Source organism: Carassius auratus, chromosome 30, assembly GCF_003368295.1.
Source record: "Carassius auratus strain Wakin chromosome 30, ASM336829v1, whole genome shotgun sequence".
In the NCBI taxonomy this organism is placed as follows: domain Eukaryota; kingdom Metazoa; phylum Chordata; class Actinopteri; order Cypriniformes; family Cyprinidae; genus Carassius; species Carassius auratus.
In genome coordinates this window covers 17,590,929-17,618,649 of record NC_039272.1, presented here as the reverse complement: position 1 = coordinate 17,618,649, position 27,721 = coordinate 17,590,929, and the positions used below count along the sequence as shown (strand labels likewise).

At 37.3% G+C, this 27,721-nt stretch overlaps 1 protein-coding gene across 1 annotated transcript in view; it reads left to right on the top strand.

Moving 5' to 3' along the window:
• Positions 1-442: 442 nt before the first annotated feature.
• LOC113049465 (cGMP-inhibited 3',5'-cyclic phosphodiesterase B-like) overlaps positions 443-27,721 on the top strand; it is a 50,513-nt gene continuing 23,234 nt past the window's right edge. The window contains exon 1 of the mRNA XM_026211832.1: positions 443-1,712. Coding sequence (XP_026067617.1) covers positions 819-1,712 — 894 coding nt within the window. The 5' untranslated portion in view covers positions 443-818. The remainder of the gene's footprint in view (positions 1,713-27,721) is intronic.

The following is a 27,721-nucleotide window of genomic DNA, read 5'->3' as shown; positions in this document are numbered from 1 at the left end:
GAGTTCAAGAATAAAATTAGCATATGTAACAATGATGAGATAGTATAGGCTTCAGTGTTATTAATAAAACATATTAATATTAGGGGGTTCCTCACGACTCAGTATCCCCATCATTGGTAAGAAACACTTGACAACTCAGCTGTAGCATAGCCTAATGTCAACAATGTTAGTGACCTCTTGTGGTGCTTATGCATTGAAACCATAAGGGCCTGTTGTTACATTGTTGTCGAAAACGTAGAAGATAGGCTACATAGTCAACACTAGCCTATTTACGTGACTGATTAGTGACTTACCTCAATCATGTGCTACAATCGTAGATATAAACAAACAAGAAAGACAACGTATAGCCTATAGATACACACGACTCCAAAGTATCTAATTATACACTCACTCACTCACTCACTCACTCACTCACTCACACACACATACATACATAGAATACACATATGCTGTTTAAGTATTGTTATATATTTTCCACATATAGAAAGCCAATACTTTAACATTCTTTAGCATTGTTCTAGCATCGCATTAAGGCTAGGAAAAAATGACTAGAAATGAAAGATACAGATATAAATTGAAGGCGGCGCGGTTTGGCTGCTCGCGCTCTAGTCATTTTACAAATTGTCGCACCTAGACGGCGACATAGAGCTCGAGTCTGCTAAAAAACAACAACATTTCAGCCTCTTTTCCTCCTGGCCAAAATGCCTGAGCACGTTTGAGTGACCATGGAGCGCGTTTGCCGTCATGTAGTAAATGTTGACACGCGGAGGATTTATCTCGGAGCAATGAAAGTTTAAAGCGCACCGAAGGAGGACAACATGGCTGTGCAGGAGGAAGGAGAGGTTTTGCACAGTAAAAGCAGACAGCACGATGGTGTTGTTGGCAATGCAAACAGCGCGGAGAGCTTCAGGAACGGCTATGTGAAGAGCTGCGTCACTCCGTTGAAACAAGACCATCCGAGGGGCTTTTTATTCAACGTTTGTAGGTTTTGCAATGAGGATATCCTCAAGTCCAAACTATTCCGCGGCTCGGCTCTCTACGTGGGAGCGCTGGCAGTCCTGGCGCTCTCCTGCTTCATTTCTTGGAGCTTTCAGAGTGAACACGGCGTCTCGGAGCTGCGGACTTTCCTCTTTGATTTCTCCCAGTCCATCAGTCCTTTATTCAGCATCGGCTGCGCGTATTTCTTCCTCACCCTATACCTGAGGCGGACGAAGAGGGAAAGCAGCAGATGTTGGCTTTTGTCCTTACCAGCATCATGCTACTTGGGGGATTTGATGGTCTTGCGCTTGTTGCAGTGGGGAGAGGAGCACCATCAGATGCAAATGATGGGCAGGTTGCTGTTTGTGCTGGGCTGCGTGGGTCTGCTCACTCTCATCCCCACTCTCAAACTCAAACACAGCGTCCTGATCCTGGTCTTCGCCAGCCTGGTGTGGCTGCTGTCCTTCACCAGCCTCGGCTGCCTGTCTCCGTCCCTCAGGCCGGTGCTGGCGTGTACGGCGGGGGTCTCCGGCTCTCTGCTGGCGCTCTGTTTCGATCACTATTACCCACCGAGGGAGACGGCCGGCCGGATTCCGAGCGCGGAGGAGAAAGTTCCCGTCATCAGACCCAGGAGAAGGTCCAGCTGTGTTTCTTTGGGAGAGACGTCCAGCAGTTATTATGGCAGTTGTAAGATGCCCCGCAGACCTTCTCTGCCCTGTATATCCAGAGAACAGGTAGGGGCTGTTACCGCTTGATACATGGCATCACATTCCTGAAATGCACTTTAAAACTCATCACAAATCACCATACTCCTGACACACACACTCGCACTCCTGACACTCCAAAAAGCCACACACACACTAACAAAATAAAGGTTCTTTATTTGCATATATACTTCCATCAAGAACTGCTAACATCCATGGAACTTTTTTTTATTTTTAATTCAACAAAGTTTTTTCATATATGTATTTATAGTGGAAAAAAGGTTTGAAATTTTCTTCACATTAAGAAAAATTATTCTTTTAAGAACGCTTCACTGAAAGGTTCTTTGGGGAACCGAAAAATGGTTCTTCTATGGCATTTCTGTGAAAACACCCTTGATTTTCATAGTGTACATAGCCATCCTAAACCCACTGCTGATACCCCATCACACTACACCACAGCATCACATTCCTTATACAGCAATCATCCACAGAGTATATTTCATTAATGTGATAGTATTATACACTGATGTTGGGCCAGTCACCTGTTGCCTAGTTCCCAAATTTATTTAGGTTTGATTCTTTCACTCTGATGGCATGAGAACTTTTATTTATTTGCTGAACATTTCAGTTTAACTTTGTTTGGTATTTTAGAGCGAACACCGAGCCTATTTCAGGATGTTTCAAATGGATCGAAATGGCATTTAGGCCTATGTGAAGTTTCGGGTTATATCACCTTTGCTGGTCCAGTAGTCTGAAACAGTTTTATTTTAAAGATGAAGATGTGTCCTGTAAAATATGTTTGATCCTTTTTTTTTTTTTTTTACAAGTTACAAAAACATATTTAATGAAATGTCTGTTTAGTAATATTTCCTTATTGCTTTTTCTCAGTGCTACAGGAAAACATTTACTTTTCACCCACAAGACATTATCCAGTTTACAGCACTTCTCATAATGCTGCTCAGAATGGTGTGTTCGTCCTGAAGTGAAACAGAAGTTACACTTTTAATCATTGATTCAAACACTTGAAAAGTGGAGCAGCGCTTGTCCCAGTGTCTGTGCCGTAAATAGAGTATATAAGGTTTTAAATGTTTTCCTTTGATTGGCTCTTCTTTTTGCGTTCTAGTGTTAAGTGAAACGTTTTAACAAGAGTTTTTGGTTTATGTTATGTGTGTGTGAGATAATGGAAAATCAGCAGACTGTTTATTTAACTTTTTTAGACACATGCAGTTTGTTATCTTTAAGTTGTATAAATATGGAAACTTTGTTAGTTCATTGAGTAGGATATGGTGCTTGCAGTTGTTTGATTTATTTATTTATTTTTACGTCAAGCCCATATTGCCCAAAAAAGTCAGCCCCAGCCAAGGGTAAAGGGTCATGTTTAAACACTAAATTCAAGGTCATCAAACCTTTGCTTCAAAGTAAATATACTGACACATAGTGCTGGGTTTTCATGTAGTCATCCTGACTTGTTTCTGCACGTACATAAAGGCAGCTTTGGAATTAGTTATGCATGTACATTTGGAATTAGTTATGCATGTTTTCACACTAATTATAAAGAGTTTAGTTCCTTCTCTACTTGCGTGCACATAAGGCCATTTTCTTTGTGCTTCAAGTGATTTGAGTGTGCTTTGAATGAGTGCACTGTTCCAGTCACGCTCATGAATTGAGGTTTCAGTATGACCATTTTCAGACGTTATTTTGACCTGCAAGCACCTGTTCTTACTGAGCAGAAGCCTCAGTTCTCCCTCACACGGGATCTGTAAGGACACCTGGAAACAAAATATCAATTTAGAAAGAAAGTCAATGGAATTTCACCATGTATGAACTCCATCTTGTCCTAGTTTGTATTGTGGCAGTTGGTGCTTATTGAGACAAATATTTTTAAATTTGACTTTTGCATTTGACGTTGAAGTGAAGAGAGCTTGCATGATGCATAAAACAAATCATTTTTATCATCGATCCATTAAATATTTATCCCATTAATGCATTTTTTTTAAATGCATCCTTCTCTGTATAATTTTATGCAATCAAATGTGTGCCCTCATCTTATCAAAAGGGAGCTGGAGAAGTTCACTTTGAAGTTGAATATTGAACACTGTTGTCTATGTGTGTGCTCATTTTTATTTTTATTTTTATTGAAGTAGAGTTGTTGTACAGTGAATTTCCAGTAGGTGTTTTTGTGCAACTTTTTCTCAGTTTTAGTCATGATATGACATAAGAGACACAAGTCTCTCATTCTGATGCTATCTGACTGTTTTTGATAGTTACGTGTTTATTACCTTTCGCACACTATCCTGTTTAGATAAATCATGAACAATTTTGTTTGTCTCCCAAAGTGCTGTTTGGGCTTAATTTTAAGGATTGCATTATATTAGTATTAGTATTCTCTAATTTAACTATTATATTATTATAAATAATAATAATATATTTTGTTAAGTTGCAACTTCTAGTAAAAATTTACACGAGCTCATGTAACATACGCTGAGTGAAGTTGATCTGCCTAAAATAATATTTTTGTGTACACTACAAAATGAGCTGATTTATATATTAGATTATATGTATTGGATCTGTTTTTATCTGCATATATATATTAAAAAAGTTTTTATATGCTTTTTTCACATTCTCCTTGTATAGACCTTGAAAGTTTGAGAGTGTAAGGTTATTATCAGTCATTATCAGTTGTGAAAACGTCATGGGCAATCTGAAGTAAACATAGGTTTAGCCTATTTTTGTTCTGCTGATAAACTCATTGCTGTGTGAAAATAATGTACTTTATTTATATATTATTTTATGTTAGTACTGGCGCTATGTAGTTTGTCTCCCATGAGAGGGTCTTAATGTGTGCGCCAGTATTTTTGTTTTGCATGTTGTTGCGGTCAGTGCTATGTCTCACGTATGGCCTTATGATGTTTTCACTTGCACACAGTGAGAAACAGCTCCAGTCCTCTTTTCAAGCCACCTGTGATTCATTGCACTTTCAGCCCAATGTTCGTCACAGCCTGAGCTGTGTTTAGAACTGATGGCAGGATTATGGCGCTTTTAAGACCACTATATGAGGTAGCCAGGCCGTTTGAGATGTTTATGTGGCTTGGATCTTTAAATCAGTTGATAATCATAACAAAGCCCAGTCACCTTTAACAGAGCACATGGAGCAGTGTTTATATTGTAGAGATGCTAGGGGCCGAGCAGTGAACAATGTCTTGTTCCTTTTTGTGTGTGTTTTTTTTCTTACATAGAAGTTGAGCTAAAAGTATTGCAAATAGGTGGAATTTGTTTTTTTATCCATAATTATATATTTTAGAGTTGGAATGAAATTTAGCCATCGAGTTATGACCATAACACACACTCTCTCTCACACAATATATATATATATACACACACACACACAAAAAGAAGCAGTTATTTGCAGATAAGGTGAAGTTGTGGTTGTTTTATTGGATCACAGGTTGGAAAGAATCGTTTTTTCTTAAAGGGTTAGTTCGCCCCAAAATGAAAATTATGTCATTAAGAACTCACCCTTAAGCTGTTCCAAACATGTAAGGCCTCCTTTTATCTTCCGAACACAGTTTAAGATATTTTAGATTTAGTCCGAGAGCTCTCAGTCCCTCCATTGAAGCTGTGTGTACGGTATACTGTCCATGTCCAGAAAGGTAAGAAAAACATCATCAAAGTAGTCCATGTGACATCAGAGGGTCCGTTGGAAATTTTTTTGAAGCATCGAAAATACATTTTGGTCCAAAAATAGCAAAAACGACAACTTTATTCAGCATTGTCTTCCCGTCCGTGTCTGTGTGAGAGAGAGTTCAAATCAAAGCAGCTGGATTTCCGGTTCGCGAACGAATCATTCAGTTCACCAAATCGAACTGAATCGTTTTAAACGGTTCGCATCTCTAATACGCATTAATCCACAAATGACTTAAGCTGTTTACTTTTTAAACGTGGCTGACACTCCCTCTGAGTTCAAACAAACCAATATCCCGGAGTAATTCAAGTACTCAAAACAGTACATTGACTGAACTGCTGTGATGAACACCGAGCCGAGCCAGATAATGAACAATAGACTGACTCGTTCACGAGTTCACTGAATGATTCGTTCGCGAACCGGAAATCCAGCTGCTTTGATTTGAACTCTCTCTTACACAGACACGGAAGAGAAGACAATGCTGAATAAAGTCGTCGTTTTTGCTATTTTTGGACCAAAATGTATTTTCGATGCTTCAAAAAAATCCAACGAACCCTCTGATGTCACATGGACTACTTTGATGATGTTTTTATTACCTTTCTGGACATGGACAGTATACCGTACACACAGCTTCAATGGAGGGACTGAGAACTCTCGGACTAAATCTAAAATATCTTAAACTGTGTTCCGAAGATAAAAGGAGGCCTTACATGTTTGGAACAGCATAAGGGTGAGTTATTAATGACATAATTTTCATTTTTGGGCGAACTAACCCTTTAAGGCCAAAAAGTACTGCTTAATCAGGATATATTGCATAATACATTTCTATTTAAAATTCTATTTCCAAAATCCAGAAAAAATAAATATGTATAAAACATCCCCCTGTTGATGCATATTTAGACTTTTAGTCAAGAAACGTTTCTTTTATCACCTAAGGTAGCTAGAAATTCAAGGCAGTACTAAACTGTGAAGAAGTTTGAAAAGTTGCAGACAGAATGAAAATAAGTGTGCATGTTTTTGTTTTTAACATTTTAAACTGATGATTTAATATGTATTGTTTATTGAAAGTGATCATTCGAATTTGTTTGTCATTAAGGGTAAACAGTGGATGCATTGAATAGAGATAAAAGACACTGGCCATTTTTTTAGGATCATTCCATGGAGTCTTCTCTATGTTGTCGGACATCTTAGTTATACTGTACTGATAAAGGACCCGGTAAAAGAAAAGCTGAGCAATTGAAGAAAATTGAGAAAGAATTGCAAAGAGAAATCCAACATGACCAACCAATTGTGTCATATAATCAGTTTACACTTTAATCGCATTGTAAGCTGGTCAGTTTACGTACATGTCGCAATACAGTTCATAACAACCATAATGCCTGCAGCCTTGAATTAATATGTGCATGCGTAGATCAACATCAAGCAAAATCCATCATGAGTGTCATTGGTGTGGTCAGTTATTGGTCAGCTGTGGCACAGAGCAGCTAAGCTGGATATTTCACTTTTGCCTGTGGTAATATATGGGTGTTGCTTTCATGTTTTGTCACTTTATGGACTCTTGTTTTTCATGTCAACTCAAGCTAGACATGGCATGTAGTGTCTCAAAGCACTATCACAAACTACTAAATCTTATATTTTCATTATAAATATTCTCTAACAAAAATACATGCTAGTCCCAAAAAGATACATAAAGGAATTATTTAGCCCTTCAAATGTGATGTTTTTGCTATATGGCAGTGGTTCCCAACCTTTTTCAACTCGCGGCCCACACAACCAAACACATATGTTTGCGCGGCCCACTTCAAAAAAATTAACTGACCCCGCTATTGTTGGGTTAATAACTTAGTACTCAGAAGCTAGATTTTAAACTATATTTATTGAATAAACTAGGGCTGTGCGATATGGACAAAAAAAAAAAAAAAAAAACTATCGCGATTTTTTTTTAATCAATTTTGCAATTGTGCTTTTACAGTCATAAATGCATTCAGGATTAATTTGAAACATATTTCCAAAAGAAAACCAATCAGAGCTTTATCAAAAAGTTGTAACATCTCTAGAACAGACATAAGTCAAAATTATCACTATAGTGAAGATGTAAAAAAATGTATAGACTTGTGGCAAAAAAAAAAAAATCCTGTATACAGGGACTTTTTTTTCTTTTTTGCCATGCATTGTTCATAGAGCTCATTAATTGTAGCGGTGCCTCAGGTGTTTGCAGTGTGTATACAGTATGTGTATGCGGCCAGCAGTGAGAGCGCAAAAATATAACGCGAAAGCATATTAAAATAATGCATGAGTGCGAATCCCTCTGTTGGCAGTAGATTTCCTTTGCTCTGTCACAAAACCGGTCGTGCTTGCTCAGATAGGCTACACGCTGCTTTGCGAGGAGAGAGTGTGCACACTTAAAACGTGTCTCCTCTCACTTTAACTGCATCCTGTTCACTAACAAATTCACTCTATGCTCATGTGTTAGACATGAATTATTTTCGCACGTTTTTATTTCTAGCCTTTTACCGCAGTGAGAACGCTCTGATCCGTCAACATTGGCTCAGAAAAAAGGCGCATCACAGACAGTGTGTGAACCTGGAGTTAGGCATACGCGCACGCTCAAATCGTGATTTTAGGACGTTTTCTTTTAATCGCACAGCCCTAGAATGGACTGGAAATGAACAGAAAATAATTGGCGGCCCACCTGCAATACCTAGTGGGCCGCGGACCACAGGTTGAAAACCACTGCTATATGGTATTGTCATTTAGTTAGGCTGAATGTTAATGCAAGATAATCTAAAAAGTGACATTCAGCCAAGTATTGTGACCCATACTCAGAATTTGTGCTCTGCATTTAACCCATCCAAAGTGCACACACACAGCAGTTAACACACAAACCGTGAACACACACCCAGACCAGTGGGCAGCCATTTATGCTGTGGTGGCCGGGGAGCAGTTTTGGGTTCAGTGCCTTGCTTAAGGGCACCTAAGTCGTGGTATTGCCAGCCCAAGATTCGAACCAACAACCATAGGGTTAGGAGTCAAACTCTTTTAACCACTAGGCCACGACTTCCCCAGTAATTTACCTTATTTAATAAGGTGTGTTACGAGACCCTCCTCTGCTTCAGAGTCCTAATCAAACTAGCAGGGTTTATTTAGTTATGATGACAAAGTGTAGTAAATGTACTGGCTGATTTCCTTACTATAAGGCAAAACTGTCTTAACCAGCTGAGTAATGGTGCTTTTTGTGGCATTTGTTATACATTTTTTGCATTTAATAAAATGATTGTCATTATTATCATTGCGTATCAGACTGTATAGTAGTTGACAGAGCCAATCCAGTTTACAAGTCAGTGGCGTAAACTGTGTGTTAGGACTGTAAAATTGATTAATTGCAATTAATAGCTTCTTATATAAAAGTATGTTTTATATATATATATATATATATATATATATATATATATATATATATATATGTATATGTATGTGTGTATATATATATATGTATGTATATGTATGTGTGTATATATATATGTATGTATGTGTGTGTTAGGCTTGCCGCGATAGACAGTGCTGACGGTGATACCGTTGTTAAGCCGCAAAACCGGTTATGTCACTTGCCCACCGCGGCAGCGACCCACACTGTTGTTTAGATTTTTTATAGTAATAAACATCATTTAGTATAAAGAACAGACACTACAATTAAAAACTGAACATGGCTGCTGAATGTACAGATCACAGATCAGGTTTCATTTATCCAGTGAGGAGAGTGAGGAGAGCTGTTGAGCTCTTATTTATTTGGTTATATATTATATGTTTACATATTTCCAGTTTTGCATACCTATTTATGTAGCTTAGTTATTTGTTATTTTATATTAGGCATAGCCCGTCCTATAGCAAGGTGTTTTTATTTGTTTTGTTAATAAAAGTTCTATGTTTTATATATAGGCTAAAGTGAGTTTGACATTGTATTTTTTTTTGTTGCATTCAAGCAATTGATGTCGAACTGCCACTAATTCGAAGTGACAGTAAAATGCCCACGGTGTTTTTAAGCTATTTAAAAGTTAGGAAAAGAGGAAAATTAAAACAAACTAAAAACGAACAATTGCATTACTCTGAATTGCAGCTATTTGAAAGTGAAAGTAAAATGCGCACCACTTTTTACAAGCTATTAATCGCTTTTACAGCCTTACTAATAATAATAGTGTAATTGTGTATGATGGAAAAAATTCTATATAAACTGATGAACAGCGCTGACCTTTGCTGTTTAAAAAGGGTACTGCAGTATTAAAGTAAAAAAAAAAATATATATTTATTTATATGCTGTGCCATAATTGATGACAGTTGATCACATAAAATATGTAATTATTATAAAATATCAGTTATAAACAAAAAAAATTTCCTTTAGAAAATACACGTGTCATTTAGTTTTGTGGTGCTATCAGAATTATTGAAATGGAGCTTGGTCATTTACTATTAGTGGCTCATGTTGATATGGAAGCTGTGAAGTTGGCAGTTGTTGTTTGTCTCTGGGGTGTTTGGCCATATGGGTTTGTAGAGAGTTTTGGGTATTTCGTGATGTTCGTGACCTCATGAAAGCAAAGAGAATGAGAACAATCACGACTTGGCTCATAGCTATTTTCAGCTTTGCCAGCTTCTGGGAGGTTTAATATATTGTGTTTAGGTAAGGTTTCGGCTAATCTTTTTCAACACGTCAACAGTAAGTGAGGGCCCAGATGGTTTAGACATACATAAGTAATGCTCAAGTCACAAAAGGTTAAAATGCTGTCACAGGGGCCTGCATCTTACAAACTGACCAATGTTTATTTGATGAAAAACAGTTTGTTTAACAGCTTACTGCTGATTGTGACAGTGTTTCCATTATAGTGCACTCTGCTGAGAAACCGCTGCTCTTGGTCACGCTGTTGTTTTATTGAAATTGGAAATTTATGGGAATTTCACAGCGAGTATTTTATATTCATATCATTGCAGTGGTATGAATAAAATAAATCTGACCAAAACAAAGCATTGTTTTCTTAGGGAATACCGTTCTTCATTGAACTAAGAATTTATATTCTAAGACTTTAGTTATATACACTGCAAGAAATTGCTTGAAAATACAACAAAGAGTATTGGAGTTTTTTAAGGAAATCATTTTTTACTTCAAAATTGCACATTTAAATCACTTATTTGTGTGAAAATTATTTATAGTTTCCTATTGTTTGTGTATACATATATATATATATAGGTGTATGTATGTGTGTGAAAATGGTTTGTCGGGGGAATCATTGTAATGATTTGAATGAACTGACGACATGTTAATGGCCCGTGATTGTGTGTGTGTGAATGCAAATACCAGAGAGAGGCCATGTGTGCTCACAATAATTTCCCTTAGTTGAAAATGAATAGATCACTTTTGCGAATGAGATGCCTGAACGTGGGAGATGTCCTGGGCCGGGAATCCCCAGCAATGCATGTGATGTGGCACATTTGGAAAGCGCTCCATATTATGTATTTATGGAAGAACAGTGACACTGACAATTCATAATTCATTTGACTCGATGAGTGGGATTCACATTTTACCACAGATGAAGTGTCAGTGAGGTGAAAGTGCGTGTGGAGATTCACAGTAAAACATCATCCACCGAACATCGGTTTATGTAAGCGACAAAAAAACAAAAAAAAACAAAAAACAATCAATCGCATAAGTGCATCTTTTCATTAGATATAAAGGCCGTGTTACGCGCAAATCTTATTTTAATGTTTCTCTACCTTGCTTTGGCAAAGTTGATGCTGCACCCATTAGTTAAGTTTAATATATTGAAATGTTCTCTCTAAATTTTATTTTGGATTAAGCACGAGAATTTGCAGTCACTCAACATGAAGTGTGTGTGTGTATTTACGGAATAAAGCCTGTGTGGTATTACATGGCCTTTAGCCATGGTGTGTGCAACAATGTTGTGCCACAGTCTTAACGTCTCATTGAGACTTTTGAAACATCAGCTGTTACTGTGCGTTAATATAATAATACAGAGGACTTAAAATAGTAAGAGACAAAGGCTGTCACACACACACAGCGTGCCGTTGTTGTAAATAAAGTCAGCAGTATTGTCTTTTTCAAATTGTCAAATTATGTCAAATGATACAATTAAATGATTGGTATTTTTTATTTTCGTCTTGTATCCCTTTAGTAAGTACTGAGTGCAAGAGACAAATGATTTAATTTAGTAATGAACTTACTTTAAAATAACTTTAATTGTTTTTAATATTGTAATTAAAATTCATCCCCAGACATATGCACAGTTGTAATTGTAGTCGTATAGTGGCAAGCAATGCCTCTAAACAACCCTTAAATATAAAGCAAAGAGAGCGAGCGAGAGAGAAAAGGTGCGTGTGTGTGTGAGGCGGTGGAGCTCCTCTCAGCTGTCACGTTCTCCTGCTCTAATGCCATGTGGAATGATATAACATTGACGTCACTAAGTGGTGACGTATGAGAGTATGTCTACAGAAAAAAAAGGCCAAGTTTTACTTATTGCCATGTACAATTTACTGACTGCCTCCTCAACGGCATGATCAGAGCAGAGAACACTCTGTCCATACCCAGCGCTCGGAGACATGACAAGCTGCTGTATGTCTGTGTGTGTGTGTGTGTTTTCTCGTAGAGGTCTGATAGTTTCAAAATTAATATCTCTTTTTAAATGAGAATAACAGCTTGAAAAACAATGACATCAATGCGTTTCAAAAATGTAGTTCGTAGTCATAATTGAAAAAAGGTGAAGTGATGTGAAACAGGGTGTGAATCTCTGAGAATGCCTTTTAAAACCAGTGAAAAGAGAATGGGGAGGCTTGGCCCTATTATGTGTGAGATGAAGCGCTGTGATCTATTTCCATTATTGGAGTGCGAGTGAGCTTTTGGTCTCATTCTCTGAATGGACTGGTTTGAGTGTGTGTGTATATGTTGGAAAGAAGGAGATCATCTTGAAATGTGGAAATGCACAAATTTAAATTGAGGAGCAGAGGATAGATAACAGTGAGGAATGAACTTTAAGCCATAAACTCTTATTAAATAATAATCATATTACTACTATTATTATTGTTATGAAATTGACATAAATAAGTAACTTCCCCGATTTATGTTTTTTTTTTTTTTTTATTCTATTGAATTTTTAGTCCAAACAATAATGTACTGATAATTTTAACAAAATGTGCTCTCGATTTTGTCTCAGCTAGATTAACAGTGCATTCACGATGTATTGGTGTTAGATTATCTAATAATGTGTTTGGTTTTAATGTGAAATGTGCTCTTTATGAGGGGAGCAGTAGATAAATGTGTCCTGTTGTGCCAGGAACCGTGCCAAGCTGGAATATTTCAGCGCTTGATGCTTTCAGTTGCATCTCTCTCAGCTCGTAAGTTGTCTGTTGCATTTTAAGGCAGACACAAAGAACTGTAATATAAAACCAGCTGTTCCTCTCGGTTACTTCCCGAAAACCCCTCTTATTTTTTTTCTCTTCCCAGACTCGCACCCGACTCGATCCTAGCAACACCTGTGGCATGAGTAATTAGTGTAGCGCGCAGCAGTCCTCCAGGTTAAAGAGGAAGGGGTTAACAGAGATCGGCTGTGTTTCTGTCTGCAGACTGAAACAGGATGCAGCGAGTGCATTGTCAGCCTGCTGGTGTGAGTGCAAACAGATGAGGAAATGCTGGAGCGGCTACTCCAAAACTCGGTTACCTTGGAAACCGTTTGCGTCATGATCACCAGCAATTAGCTTGCAGCTCTTTAGTTTTTCATGCTGGCGGAGCCGAGCTGAGCAGCGGCTGCTTAAATCGCTGAAGTGTTGCTGTTAGTCAGGTTTACTAACACGGTGTGTTACTTTTTATTTTTCATTTGATTCTTTTTTTTATACTACAATTTCTTTTCTTTTCTGCAGTAGTTTTTTCTTTTTTCATTATTTTATTTTTATTTTTACCGCCTTGACTACGTGTGCATCATTTCTATTAATTTGTCTTGATGTCTCATCCAGTTGCTGTATTTTTTCAGACAAGTTCACCAGTGGTTTCTTTAATACATTAAATGTGATTGACATGATTAACATTGATAAATCGTATTAATTTAGCACACGAGGGATATTTGAGGACAAGCCGTCCGAGCCAAACTCTTGTCAAGTTGTACTCTGGCTGTTCCTCATTTCCCCAGCTTCTTATCTGGCCTTTCTCACTCTCTCTCCACAGCCGTGTGTGTGTGTGTGTGTGCTCTCGCTCACCGTATCCATGCAGTGCTTTGTGTCTCAATGTTTTGTGGACATTAATAGAAACAGTAGAGAGATAAGTGGCTTTTCCTGGATGTGTTGGAGTGACGGTTCACACCTTCCCTATGCGGACGGGGTCAAAAGCGTCCTTGGAGACCCAGAACAGGGGACGTCTGGCACACCTTCCTTCTTTATATTAGCCACACTCTCAGCACATCTCATTGGTTTTAAGTAGGCCCAGGGATTTTCTGCATGGCTTATCGGGAAAGGTTTATTGCACCATAAGGTTCCCAGACACTCAAACATTTAAGGTGGCCTAGTAGCTCTAAAGTCCACAAGGAGCTTGTTGATCCTTGCATGTGTCCAGCATTTGAAAAAGCTGTTTGTTCGCTTGGCCGGCTGTAGTGGGGGCGAACACATGGTCAGGTCTGACAGGGAGGAGGGAATTGTGGGTCGAATGTAGAGTTCATGGGTGAGTTACTGAGCTCGGGAAGCCTGTGTCCAATTTACGTAAAGATCCTGATTGTAACTTGGCTTTGGCTCTTTGATTTCCATGACATGAGAATAAAAGGCATGCCAGATTGTATTGGTTTATTTTTTATTTTTTTTGTATTACTTGAGTTACACTTGACAATTAAAATTTGAGAGCTTTATTACCAAAAACTGTAATAAATACACAATTCTCTAAAAATGTGTATATATATATATATATTTTACAAATACTGTAATTCCCAGGTTGAATACTTAATTCTGGATTTTTAAAAAAAAAATATAAAGCTCCATATATGTGTGATTTTGAGGAAGTATTAAATTACTGTGGTAATACATTATGCCATTGAAACACAAGTATCTTAAAAGCGTCGCTGCTCTTCTTTTTCCTCCTTTTTGTCTCTTTCTTTCTTACTTTGACCATCTGTCTCTCTCTCTCTCTCTCTCTCTCTCTCTCTCTCTCCGTTTCTCACTCTGTTTCTGTCTTATTTGAAAACAGTGTCAGCACTGCTGCTTTTACACCAAAAGGCTGTTGCTAGGTGACTGCTGACGTCAGTGGTGGCTACAGAGGAAGGTCTGTGTGTTTAGCTGCTGAGAGCGAACCCCACTGAAAGAGCACAACTCTGAACCGCTGTTACTCACTACAGTGCAGAAACCTGAACTCCTGGAACAACTGACCTAAATATTCCAAACATTTCCTTTTCTATTAAAAGTTTTGACTGAAAATGTAATGCTAATAAAATGTAGTCGTTCCAGCGGCCCCCCTCCCCCCACCCCCCTGTTTTGAGCTTCAGCTATGATGACGTCAGTCGCATTTCACAGGAGGGGAAAAGTCAATCATTAGTGTCAAAAGAAGGGCCCTGACTTCAGTGCCGGCGTCTCGCCCCCACTCGCGTGAGCCCTGTCCTGAATTTTCTTGACTTCGTTAATGCTGCTCAGGAAGTCCTTCTTTTTCAGATTTGCAATGGTTAAAGGCAGATGTTTTAACAGGTTTAAAAATTACATTTTACTAGCCTTTTTTATAATTATTTTTGCAGTTGTGCTCTGATCCTGTCAGATTTTTTTTTTTGTCTTTGTGTATGGTTCAAATTTGAAAACTGGTATTTAAAAACTACTAAACTATGCAGGGACTGCTGTGTGTGTGTGTTTTTTTTTTTATTATCAATGTTAGTTTACTCTTGAAATTAATTAATCTTGTGTATAATGCAGGTTTTGTTAGCAAATCAACTATTTAATTTAATAATTATTAAAACATAAAAATAAAACAATTTAAATGTCTTTGCTTAAAATGACTCCTTTTTAAATTTAGCATTTAGTGAATGTCTTTCAGGTCTGTCCACATAGTTACACATTGACATTCTTATTGGTACATGACTAAAATTTCTTCTAAGTTTATAGAAAAACAACATCGTAAATGGAAGTAATGAGGCATTAAAATACTGTCTGTTAAACCCTGAGAGGTGTGTGTCTCTTTAGGGCTCTGTGTACTTGCTCATGTGTGTGTTATGAATGACGTGAGCTGTCATGAGAGATAAGAAGGCCACTCAAGCATGTGGCTTAATGAAGAGTGTGATAGGCGTCTGTGGGAATCACGTGGCCATTAGCAAAGAAGACTCGTTACTTTAGTGAGCTCTCGCACAGGCACATGCTCTGGTGGTGGTGGTGGCGCTGCGCTAGATTAAATCAGAATCGTGGCCCACCCAAACTGCCACGTATGACGCACACACAGTTCCCCACCAGGTAAATGAATAGAGGCCTCTAAGAAACAGACAAGTGAGCTTTAATTTTTGATTGTATTTTTTTTCTCTCAAAAGACGTCAGAGAGAAATATAACTGCTTGAAGAGAAAGGGAAAAAATGCTAATTGCATGGCGCTATATATAGCAAATATTATATTTGTGTTATTATATGTAAAAAAATTTTTTTTACACCGCATGACATTTTGCTATAGAGGCGTCCATTTTATTCCACGGAATAAAATAAATAAAAAGATAATGACGACTTTTTTATTGAGCAACTCTGACTTTTTATTGCAATTCTGAGTTTATATTTTGCAGGTTTAAAAAAATATCTGATTTCAGTCAGGTTTTTGCACTTTTTATTATAATTCTGTGTTTATATGTCAGAATATTGACCTTTTTCTTAATTCTCTACATCTAGTTTGCATCTCACAATTCAGACTTTTCTTCTCAGAATTGCAAGTTTATATCTCAAAACTAACATCAGAAATCTTTCAATTTTGACTTTTTCTTTCAGAATTCTCCGTCTATATCTCAGAATTCTGACTTTATCATACATTTAGAAGAAAAAAAGTCATCATTGTGACAGTTCTCACAGTTCTCTTTTAAAAAATTGTATCCAGTGGCAGAAATAAGCTTCCACATAGGATGATTTTCTTGAGGCGTCTTTTAAAACTTTTTTTATCCCATATTTGAAGTGCTTTTAAGAGGGAACGGGCTCTTGGGAAATGGAGCGTGATGCTCCTCTTCGCTCGTGCCCGGAGAATGACTGCAGCAGCTGCAGGGCTCCCACAGTGCCGTGCAACAGGGATCATACAGGAGCACGGCAAAGCCTTTCCCAGCTGCACACAGACAGGCGCTCGTGGAGAGTTAAAGTTCCCTGACTCGGCCCGGTGCCTGACAGACAGATCTGGCCCTCCCCCAGAAACCCGATGACAGCAAACACGGTCCTGCGTACACATAGGAAGGGATGTATGACCAGAAGCCCGATCACGATCCCTGTCGCAGGCCGTATCATGTTCGCTCTCTGCATCATGGCACACAAGACAAAAGGAGCTCAGTGCTCTGATGGGCACCTGTATCCTCGATGACAGGCCACTGAGGTAAAACCTGCTTAGGGGCGCCACGGATGGGAGCTTGACGTTACTCGGTTACATGCTTGCCGCACGTAGGCAGGGGAACCTTTATAAATCATTAAGACAATGTAATTAAAGAAAAAAAATCCTTAGGCCTCCCAAGATTTAGTTGAGTTTGTTTCTGCATCGGAACAAATTTGGAGAAATTTAGCATTGCATCACTTGCTCCCCAGTGGATCCTCTGCAGTGAATGGGTGCTGTCAGAATGACAGTTCAGGCATCTGATAAAAACATCACAATAATGCATGCGCATGTGACGTAATGCTAAACGTAACGTAATGACGTAATACGTGTGACGTAATACCCCAAAACTAAGGGTGTGCGATATGACGACTTTTGATCGTGGACGATAAAAATTTCTCCACTATCTGCTTTCGAAGATAGATATATCATAGCGTCATTCTATTAGCTGCAATTCTGGGCGCCTCTGTCTCTATGCTGTAATGTTGCAACGTGATATACATTCACTTCAGTTTTAACTTTGCGTTAGAGTTACTCTCACGGGACACTGCACTTATTCGCAATCACAAAAGTACATTTATGTGCATGTGCTTTTAAGCCTTGCCTTTTAAGCGTTTCATTTGCGTGCTGTTCTGATGTGCGCTAATACTATCAAAACGCATAATATTTGCATATAAACTCAGTTGGTTATGTCTAAAATAAAGTAAACCGTTGAGAGAGAAATGGATTCATGCCTGTTTATTAGATGCGTGCAGGTCTTAAAGGGACGTTACTGAACATGCTGCCGGCAGTTATTAAAGGGATAGTTCACCCTAAAATAAAATTTCTGTCATTATTTACTCCACTCACATGTTGTCCCAAACCTATATTAATTTCTTTCTTTTGCTTAACACCAAAGAAGATATTTTGAAGAATATGAGTAACCAAACAGTTGTCAATTTCATAGTAGAAAAAAAAAGGAAGTCACTGTGGACCAGCAAATGTTTGGTTTTCATGTTCTTCAAAATAGCATTTATTCTTAGCAGAAGAAACTCATTCAGATTTAAAACTACTTTTGAGTAAGTAAATGATGGTATAAAAATAAAACACTATGGCAGAATTGACAAACAGGTGAACTATTCCTTTAACGTTAGTAAAACAACAAAACACAGAGACAAATTAATCACTACTCTTGACTGAAATTTGTAATACAGTTGTTTTAATAGGAATCATTGTTTTATTTTTATATTTGTTCATTAAATTTCTTGAATGCCTCTGCCAAATACACCACCTATTGAACTTGAAAATAAAATGGTTTGTTTGTGTATTATGTGTATTTGTAATGTGTATCTTTGTTCTTAGTTTTTAATAACAAATATAAAATAATGACAGAGATTATTATTCTTTTTTTAAAAAAATCTTTGCCCACTTTGGCCTGAATACCTGCCATTCTTTTTTTATATTTTGTCTTTATAGTTGGGAAATTAGTTTGGATGTAATGCTCAGACAAGTAGCAAAATAGTAAACCCAACATGACAAAGAATTGTGATAAAATCTTGAATCGGGATATTTCCAAATAAACTGTGATATTATATTTTTGCCATATCGTCCACCCCTACCGAAAACTAAAGAAACAAACTACTCTACATTTTGAATAGACGGAGGGTCAAACAGTTTCTTAAAACGAACTTGAATCAAACTGGAAATCCTCAATTGGTCTCAGCAGAACAAGATCTCACCTACTTAAGTTTAAAGTGATGATTACTCTCTAATCAGATCTGGAGTGGGATAGAAGGAACACAAGATCTTGCAGTGGTTGTTTGGGAATGTAACAGATATCCTAAAGACCTGAATGTGGCAGATCTTTGATTGATGCTGGCTCAGATTTAGGACGAGGACAGAGGAACATGATTTAGTCACTGTTTCAGCAGGAGCCGCTCCGGGCCCATTTACTATTTTTGGGGATGTTCTCGCTGCCTATAACTCATTAGTCAGCTGTGCGCTGTGTTTGCGCTGTTTTTCTTTTCCTAAAATGTGATTGGAGAGTCTGTATCGTGATAACAGTTTTAAAGCCCCTTGGGGATCAAGTGGAAAGTATTCTTTTTGCATTCCTCACATGCCTTGCTCTTTTCGAGATGCTGTTTAGGTTAGTGCAAATTGACACCACATGTCGAAGGTAACTACACTGAGGCATGATAATAATTAATTTGTGTTTGTTTTTCTATGGGCGAATAAAAAAGATGATTTACTGTCTGTTAATTAGGAGACAGCGTCAACAAATGTTTGCCAAGTGAAAACTCAGTTCCATTGCACATAAAAAAATGGCATGTTTTATATAAGCAAAAATAGCCCGTGCAATATTTACAGAATGCAGCCATTCTTTTTTATTTTATTTTTAATCTTAACAATTAGTTAATAATTATATTTTAATATTTTAAATGTGTGTGTGTGTGTGTGTGTGTGTGTGTATGTGTGTTTTCTTTTTTTTTTTACAAGTAATCGCTAAATCTTTTTAATCAGAATCCATGTGTTTGTTCCTCTGTCAGTGAATTGCTTTTGTTTTGTTTCTGGAAACACATTTAGGAACTGGAACACTGCTAATCTTGCCCAGAGAGTCAGCCTAGTCAATTAGTAATCTTGAAGAGATCTTCAGAAATCTCCTCTAGCTACTACATTCCAAAGATGTGACTTTGGCCAACTAATGTGTTTTCCCCTTTATCACCTATTACCTCATCCATCTTGTTTAACCAAAACAGCATTGGGGAATTCATTCATGAAGATAACCATGCATGATCCCCCCTCCACCAAATCAATTTAAGCCCCCCCCCCCCCAATTTTTTATACTTTTTTGTATCACTGAACAAGCTAGTGTCAGTTCTGTGTGTATTCTGCATTCTCTGAATAAGACAGTTCATTCTACTGTTCTCCGATGAAGCTGGTTTGCCCTTGAGAGCTTTCTCTGTTTCATATGGGGTTCATATCTGGTATAGTTGAACATTAAAGCACCACAGTTATGACACGAGACATGTGGGAAAAGATAAAAATATAATGACAATAGTAGTAAAGTAAATAAAAATAAACAGTTGAGTAAAACAACAAAAATATATAATTAAATAAAAAAAGTGCAAGGCACCCAGTAATATCCGTGTTCAGCTCACTCAGTGCTTTATCTTGAAGTGAGTGTTAAGTTGGTTCTGAATCATTGAAGAGTGAAGGAGCAGCATGCACTGAAGGCAGGAAATAACATCAGGTGTATTTTAAAAGTGGTTTCTTAGTGGCACCATTTATGATGACCAGGCTATGCATTTAAGTGAATGACTCAAGAATCTCTAAAATAATGAAAAGGTAAAATCTAGTTAATTTTAATGTGTGTTATTTTATACTGCTTTATTTTTGTGTGTGTGTGCTCACCATGCAAGGCTGTATTGATTTGATCAAAATACTCTAATATTGTGAAATGTTGTTACAACTTAATAGAACAGTCTTTTAATGTTTAAGTGTTATACCAACCTTCAGAAATCATACTAATTTGCTGATAAGATGTTTAAAAATATTTATTATCATGAATTTTTAAAACATTTGTGCTGTGCTATATATACACACACACACACACATATACATATATACATACATATATAAATAAGCATATATAAAACATCTTTGTTTTTTGTTGTGGGAACCATGATTTTTTTTCCCCCCCGATTGAAATAATACAAGATTTATATGAAGTGGAAAACCTTTCTAACATTATAAATGTTTTTACTGTGAGAACTTTGGATCAATTTAATGCTTCCATGCTCTCTGCACATCATAGGCCTTGTTTGATATGATGCCTGGATTTCTAAATTTCTCACATACGTACACACACACACACACACACACACACACACACACACACAGTGTTCTACACATTTCACACTCTCCTGTCATGATTTGGACTCTTGATCCAGAACAACACTCACCTTGCCAACAAAGGACCATTTTATGTTTCTCATAAAACAAATCATTACACTCACATTTGATGACAAGAGGGCATTTTTCAAAGCGTGCCCTGAAAAAAAAAACGAAGTCAGAGTCTGATGTTTTATTTGTGTTTTGGCCAGAATACCCACGATTTGATTGTGCTGATAGATAGCAGGCAGAGCACACAGTTTGAGCAAGATCACGATAACATGGCTGTGTCAGTGAGTTTGAGGAAGATTAGTTTGGTTAACAGACTAGTCTTCTATCACTCTCTTGGCCAGACTCTTGTGTAAGACAGAGAACATGTTAGCGTGCAGTCCTGTTTGCGCATGTGAGGTCCCATTATGAAGCAAGGGTAGGCGTCACATACCATGGCCGCACACTAGATGGCTGACCTTTCCTGCCCTGATACCCTCTCAGCTCTCAGAGCTCTTCCTTGTCATCCGCTGCTCTTTAACAGCAAGCCTCCTGTGAGCGCAATGCTTAACACTGCTACAGTCATCAAAAAGATTTCTATGAAACTACTTATTGCTGGTATTATTTGCTTTTTGTCAATGTGTGCCATTTGTATCATTTCTGTGACTTTTAGTGTCGTATTCAGCACTGTCAAGATACCCAGGTGAACTGTCAACATATTTTCCTAGTTTGATTACAGTATTGAAAACATTATAGTATTACAGGTTTTCTAAAATTGTTTAAATATGCAAATGGGACATTATCTAATTAAAGGTGCACTCATTTGCATACATTTCCAGAATAGAAATCTGAACATTTGATAAAGCCAGATTCAGTTTCATTTTGTTGTCATATTAGAGTCCAGAAGGAAATTTAGTTATCTCTTTTTAATATTCCAGTTTTTTTTTTTTTTTTTTTTTTTTAGAAAATCATATTTTAGTTATCAAATGTTAAAAAACATTTTTTTTACAAACCCCCTTGTAAAAATTAATTTGTGAGAAAATAGCCTTTAAAGATATTAGATCTATAATATAATATAATTTTATTATATTATATATGTTAAATGTGTAATATAATTAAAAGTTGCAAATAGATAAGGAGAAGTAAAATAAACACTTAAAAGTGTATTTTGGATGTTTTCTTTCCATTAGTCTGAAACAACATGTTATCAAAAACAAAATAGCCCCAAACTTTCCAGTAATAGAAAAAAAAATGTGCGTGTTTATTGATAAACTGTGTAAACTGGGTAGTATCTTAATGTAATGGTCCAGGATGCTGTTGTTTACTTACAGAAAACCATTTCGGTTCATCTCTTGGTTTGTGTAATATAAAAATAATAAAATGTTTATTTACATATGCATTCTAATGGGTATATACGCTATTTTCAAAGCATGGCATACCTTAGTTCTCCTAAAGCTTGGTTAAAATACAGTAGGCCAAATATGTTTTCTGAATGGCTTTATACAGGCCTTTAAATACAAATATAAACTGTACCCTAGGACAACAAACAGGCCTGCATGCTCCCATTCATCAAAAAAGTTTGACAACGCCCGTCTGTCACGACAAAAGCAGATCGCGGCCAGCATTATCAACAGTGCCGTCTACACTGGAAGACCTGTTTCTGTTTTTGATGTGCTGCACAGCTAGACCAGCTACGTGCCCAGCTAAAATTATACTGTTTACCCTAACCATGTGTGTTCATAGACTGCCATATATTTTCACTTGTTTCATATTTCTTATAACAATTAAAGCCACCTATTTTAATACTATTTTATTTAATTCATTTTTATTTTGTAAATGCTTTTTATCTGTTAATAGTTTTTTTCTTTCATTTATAATGTACATAAAATATATAATATTATATGTATAATGCCTAATGTTTGATGTTTTATTTCTCATTAATTATAGTTATTACTATAATTTATAATGCATATAAAATAAAATATGTAATATTTTATATAAACTAATTACTTGGTTATTTATGCATTAGAATTGCACACACAGTATATAAGTCTATAGCCCTACATTGCTGTCATTTAACTGGCTGTCAGCGGCACCACCTGGTTAGAGGCCTCCAGGTCATCTGAGCTCAAGACCACTGATTTACAGTTCATTTGCTGGATATGATTGATATGTATGTACGAGTTAAGCAGGAAGAAGAACTCATGGTTATATGATCGCTTTGATAAGCGGTTAAGAAGCCCGTGGCCCCAAGCGTCCACTTGTTTGTAAATGATTCACTTGTCAACAGCCGATTTCTCTGGGTTCTCTAATAGATGGCAGCTCGGCGCCATTCACAGGCTTGTTAGTGACTGGAGAACTGCAGCGCTCCAGTGTTTATGTGAGAGGTCTGTCCGCGCTGATTCCAAGATAAAGCCAGATGTTCCCTTACAAGGCCTCCAGCCCGGGCCTATCTGGCAGCCATGGCCATATCAGGTAGAGTCTTCCTGTTGTGCTCCGACTCTCTTTCCCCTCCGCATGAGAGGATGCCTCTCTGCCAGCGTTGTTTGTGTGTTTGGCCTTGCTTGACACAAATCAGTCTGGCATGAGCCGTGCTCCACGGAGTGAAAAATTCCAGGGCTTGGACGTGTTGTATCCAGCATGTCGACGTTTTGGAGACGTTACTGGGTTTAATGTTAACACTGGAGTTCTGGAGAAACTCTGAGGGATCAATTATGCGTGCGGCTGTCATTGTGTGTGTGTGTGTGTGTTTGTGAGTTCATGTGTCTTCTGTTCCATCAAGCTGTACGGAACAGTGGCCTGTGTTCGTTCAGCCTTCATTTACAAGGCAATTACTGCATAAACGTCTGTCTGTCAGGAAACACTATTTATTGCCCCTTCTTTTTAAAGTCACTTGCATAAAATATATGACTGGCTCTCGATGGTGACAACAGGGAAGTCAAAGGCTACTTTAGAGTCAATCATGGATGATGTTCCATAACATTTCTAAATACAGTATTATTGTACCATTGCACGCCAGCTTCCCAAGAAATGTGCTGACAACTTTCAGTTACATCTAGATGACATCAGACTAATTAAGTACATTTTAACAAATAAGATTTTTTTTTTGTTTATCATATTAAGTACTTATTTTTATTGGTAGTTTTATTAGTATAGAAGTAAAAAAGTACATCGATAATTCTGCAGTAGTGTAGATGAACATTCAGGTGATATTAGACTAACAAAGCTTAGTCAAAGCACCATATACATTTGTTAAAAACTGTTCCAGTTCTTTGCTTGCTTGCTTATTTATTTATAGTGTCAAATTACTATTAATCGCTTTTATTTTGGTTTTGAAATCAGAAATACAGAGATAATTTAGATTTAGATTTACATCCAGATGATATCGACTTACAAAGATTGGTCAAGAACGACAGAAATGGTATGTACCTGTGTATTTCAAAACTGTGTGCAGTCTTTTAATGTCTGCTAAAAGTAGATCAACTTTGTAAACTAATGAAGGCTGAGCTCAAGAGGCGTATCATGGAGAGGGACTGTTGAAGGGTGTTCATGACGGTAGGGCACGTAGCCAGTGCCCAGAGTTGAACAGCTGAGGTCTAGGTCAACAGAGGATACTGGCTGCAGATAAAGCTGGACCCGTATGAAATGCCACCTGCCTGAAACTGATTTATTGAGTGCTGTGCTTTAACTTCAGATCAAACTACCTTGCAGAATCTAATCTCAGAAGTACACCGATGGCTTGCATTAACGTTGCCTTACGGACACAATATGCTAGCTGTTATGTCCCTAAGCTGCTAAATATATTGGGTGGAATAAGCTAAAAAATACGAGATTTTATGATCCACTTAAAATGTTAATGTTTTTCACGTGGCTTGGAAATATTGTATACCTCTTGATCCCGAGGAGCTTGAATTTGAACTTGTTTTGCAATGAAAGGTTCCAGAAGACAGTGACACATAGAAAGGCAGGGGAGGAGTTGGAATTGGTCGAACGAGGCTGCTTCACCTTTCATGCTCTAGACTTTTCACACTGTCCTATCAGCCGGAGTTTGAGAGAGTCAGTCAATATGTCACACACTCCTGCTAGAACTCCATGTGCTCGCACTGGAGCAGTTTGGATAAGCTTTCAAAACTGACTTTAACAAAAGCAGCTTCAAATTTTATTGTGAATGTTTCTTGTTTATTCAGGGATCAATAAGGAAGGCCTGAAGGCTCAAGTGGGTTATCACTTTATTTAATGTTTGTTGGTCATGTACATGTTTTTGTTGTTATTGTTGTTTTTTGGACTTGCAAAAATGTTTATAGCTTTTATAGGTAATTCAATATGTCATATTTTGCTGTATTATAATTATAAGATATTATAATGATGACTAAAGATTTTTTTTGGAGCCTGTTACAGCTGGTAAACTAATTAGTATTCATTTCCTGTCAAAATGTGTTTTATATGTGTCGTTGAGTTGACATTTTAAGAAAAATATAAATTCCTGATATCATATGTATTAATATACTACAAAAAATAGGCATTCATTATAGGTTGTGGGGCCAGTGAATGTGGGTCAGTTGAATTTTTTTTTTTTATTGTTGAATGCATTTATTTGTTTATATTTAATAGTTTTTAAAAGCATAAAGCACTATATGCTACACTACTACACTACTGTTCAAAATGTTTTTTTATATATATATTTTTTAAACAAATCAATGCTTCTATTGCACTGAAGTGGTCAAAAGGAACCATAAAGATTAAAAAATAGTTTCTATTTCAAATAAATTCTGTAATTTAGACATTTCTCTTCACCAAGGAGTTCAGAAAAAAATGTATCATGGTGTCCACAAAAATATTAAGCAGAGCATCTGTTTTCAACATTGATAATAAGAAATGCAACATCAAATCAGTATATTACAGTAATTCCTGAAGGATCATGCGGTATGTTAAAATATATTATATATTGTGAAAATATGTTTTATGTTTTATAATTAAAAAATATATTTAACAACATTACTGTTTTTATTGTATTTCTGATCAAATAAATGCAGCTTTGGTGAGTAGTAGAGACTAATAAAAAAAAAAAAAAACATTCAAATGTGTTACCAGACCCAAACTTTTTAAGTGTACGTATTATTGTAGTGATGTCAAAGATAATTCTACATCGGTGGGTTTCTTCAAATAATTTGTACATATAAACCATAACCTGTCAGTGTGGTTTGTTTTGAGTCTGTGTGCTCATTGTAATTCTGGTACTTTCTAAACATGTTCGCCTGTGGTTCTTTGTTACTTTTTGACTCCTATAATGTCAACTTTTTTGATGAGTATAAAGCAGAACAAAGCCAAATAGCGATGGGCCATTTAGTCGTGAAGCATACCATTGTGGGAAAAAGTTCATCATTGACGTAATATTGTTGACCTTCCTCAGCTTGTGGCGTTTTTGTTGTTCCTGCAAAAACGTGTTTGTTATTATGCAAGCTCTGCTCGGTCTGGCATGCGGCCAAGAAGCAAAACCTGAAGAATGAGTGAAGAGAGACACTTTAACAGAGATTAGCTTTGCGTGTGTTCACACTTTTGAACTCTCGAGATGTTAGCTGCTGTTATATTCTCAATATTTTTTTGTTTTCGTGGTGCATTTTTTCACATATCTTCATGTTTGAAAAGAAAATCCAGAAACACTGCTTGCACATTGCTGCATGTAATATTGTTTATTTTATACACTTAACCCAAACCTTATGTTAAAAACAAGCTCTGACAGTCTTTGAAAAGAGATTTGTCATTTTAATCAGTTTTGCTTATCAGAATAACAGGTCAATTTAAGGAGTAGGATTTGATGGAGGTAGTGTGACTTGAGAGAGTGGAAAATGCTAGATCACACCGTCAGCAGATTCAGAGCCAGGACTTCTAAACGACACGCAACTTTCGGCACAAATGTACTGTCCCACCGGCTCGGGTTTCATTCTCCAGGTGCCACACTTGCGTGAGCTTGATTGCACGAGTCAAGGCCAGCCTTTGGGAAACCCTCGTTCCCTCCTCCAGGATTCTGCCCTGGAGTCTCCCCCTTTGTTTCCTGTTAGGGTTCTTGGAATGGAAGCATTTTGACAGAGGAACACTGTGGACTGAACTGTTTTGCGTCAGCAGCATCTGTTTGTGTTGGAGGCAGGTGACCCCAGAGGGGTGTGCTGTAAATCAGAGAAGCACAGCGGCTATGACAGCCCGTTTACATGTGTGCTCATATGCACATTATTTATATGTATATTTGATCATATCAACACACACAAACAGTGATGAACTATTGCTTTCTTTCCCTCGAGTGCCATCTGTGTCAGCAGCACTGTGTCACACACTCAGATATGCTGTATTCCCGGCTCTCCCAGTCACACCACAGACAGCAGGATTTTCATTTCTGCCCTAAAAAAAAAAGAGAAGTCACTTTGGAGCTATTTGCTCTTAGCTGTGCCAAGACAGTCAGAGGGGCAACATGGTGCGGCGCAGCCAGCCAGCTGTGCGCAGAGGCAGGGCGAAAGAGAGGCCAGCCAGACTCTAGGGCTGCCCTGATGACCCTGTAAAGCCTCCCCGCCTGTTCCCAGCACCCGCTCTGGTGTGACTGGGATCTGGTTGGTTTAACATTTGGCTGCTTTCTTACTTTTCCATTTTGCTTTTCAGGAGTTCTGCTCGATTCATATGTTTAATGCAAAAAAAGTATGTATGTATGTATATAATACTTTCATTCAGCAAGTACACGTTCATTTAATCAAAAGTGATTGTTGTTACAACCTATTTCTATTTAAATGCTGTTCTTTTTAACTTTATTCCTCAAAGAATCCTGAAAAAAGTATGGCAGTTGCCACACAAATATTAAGCAGTACAACTGTTTTTATTGTTGATAAAAAAAAACATGAATGACAAAATATTGAATGACAATATTGTATACTGTTTTTACTGTATTTTTGATCAA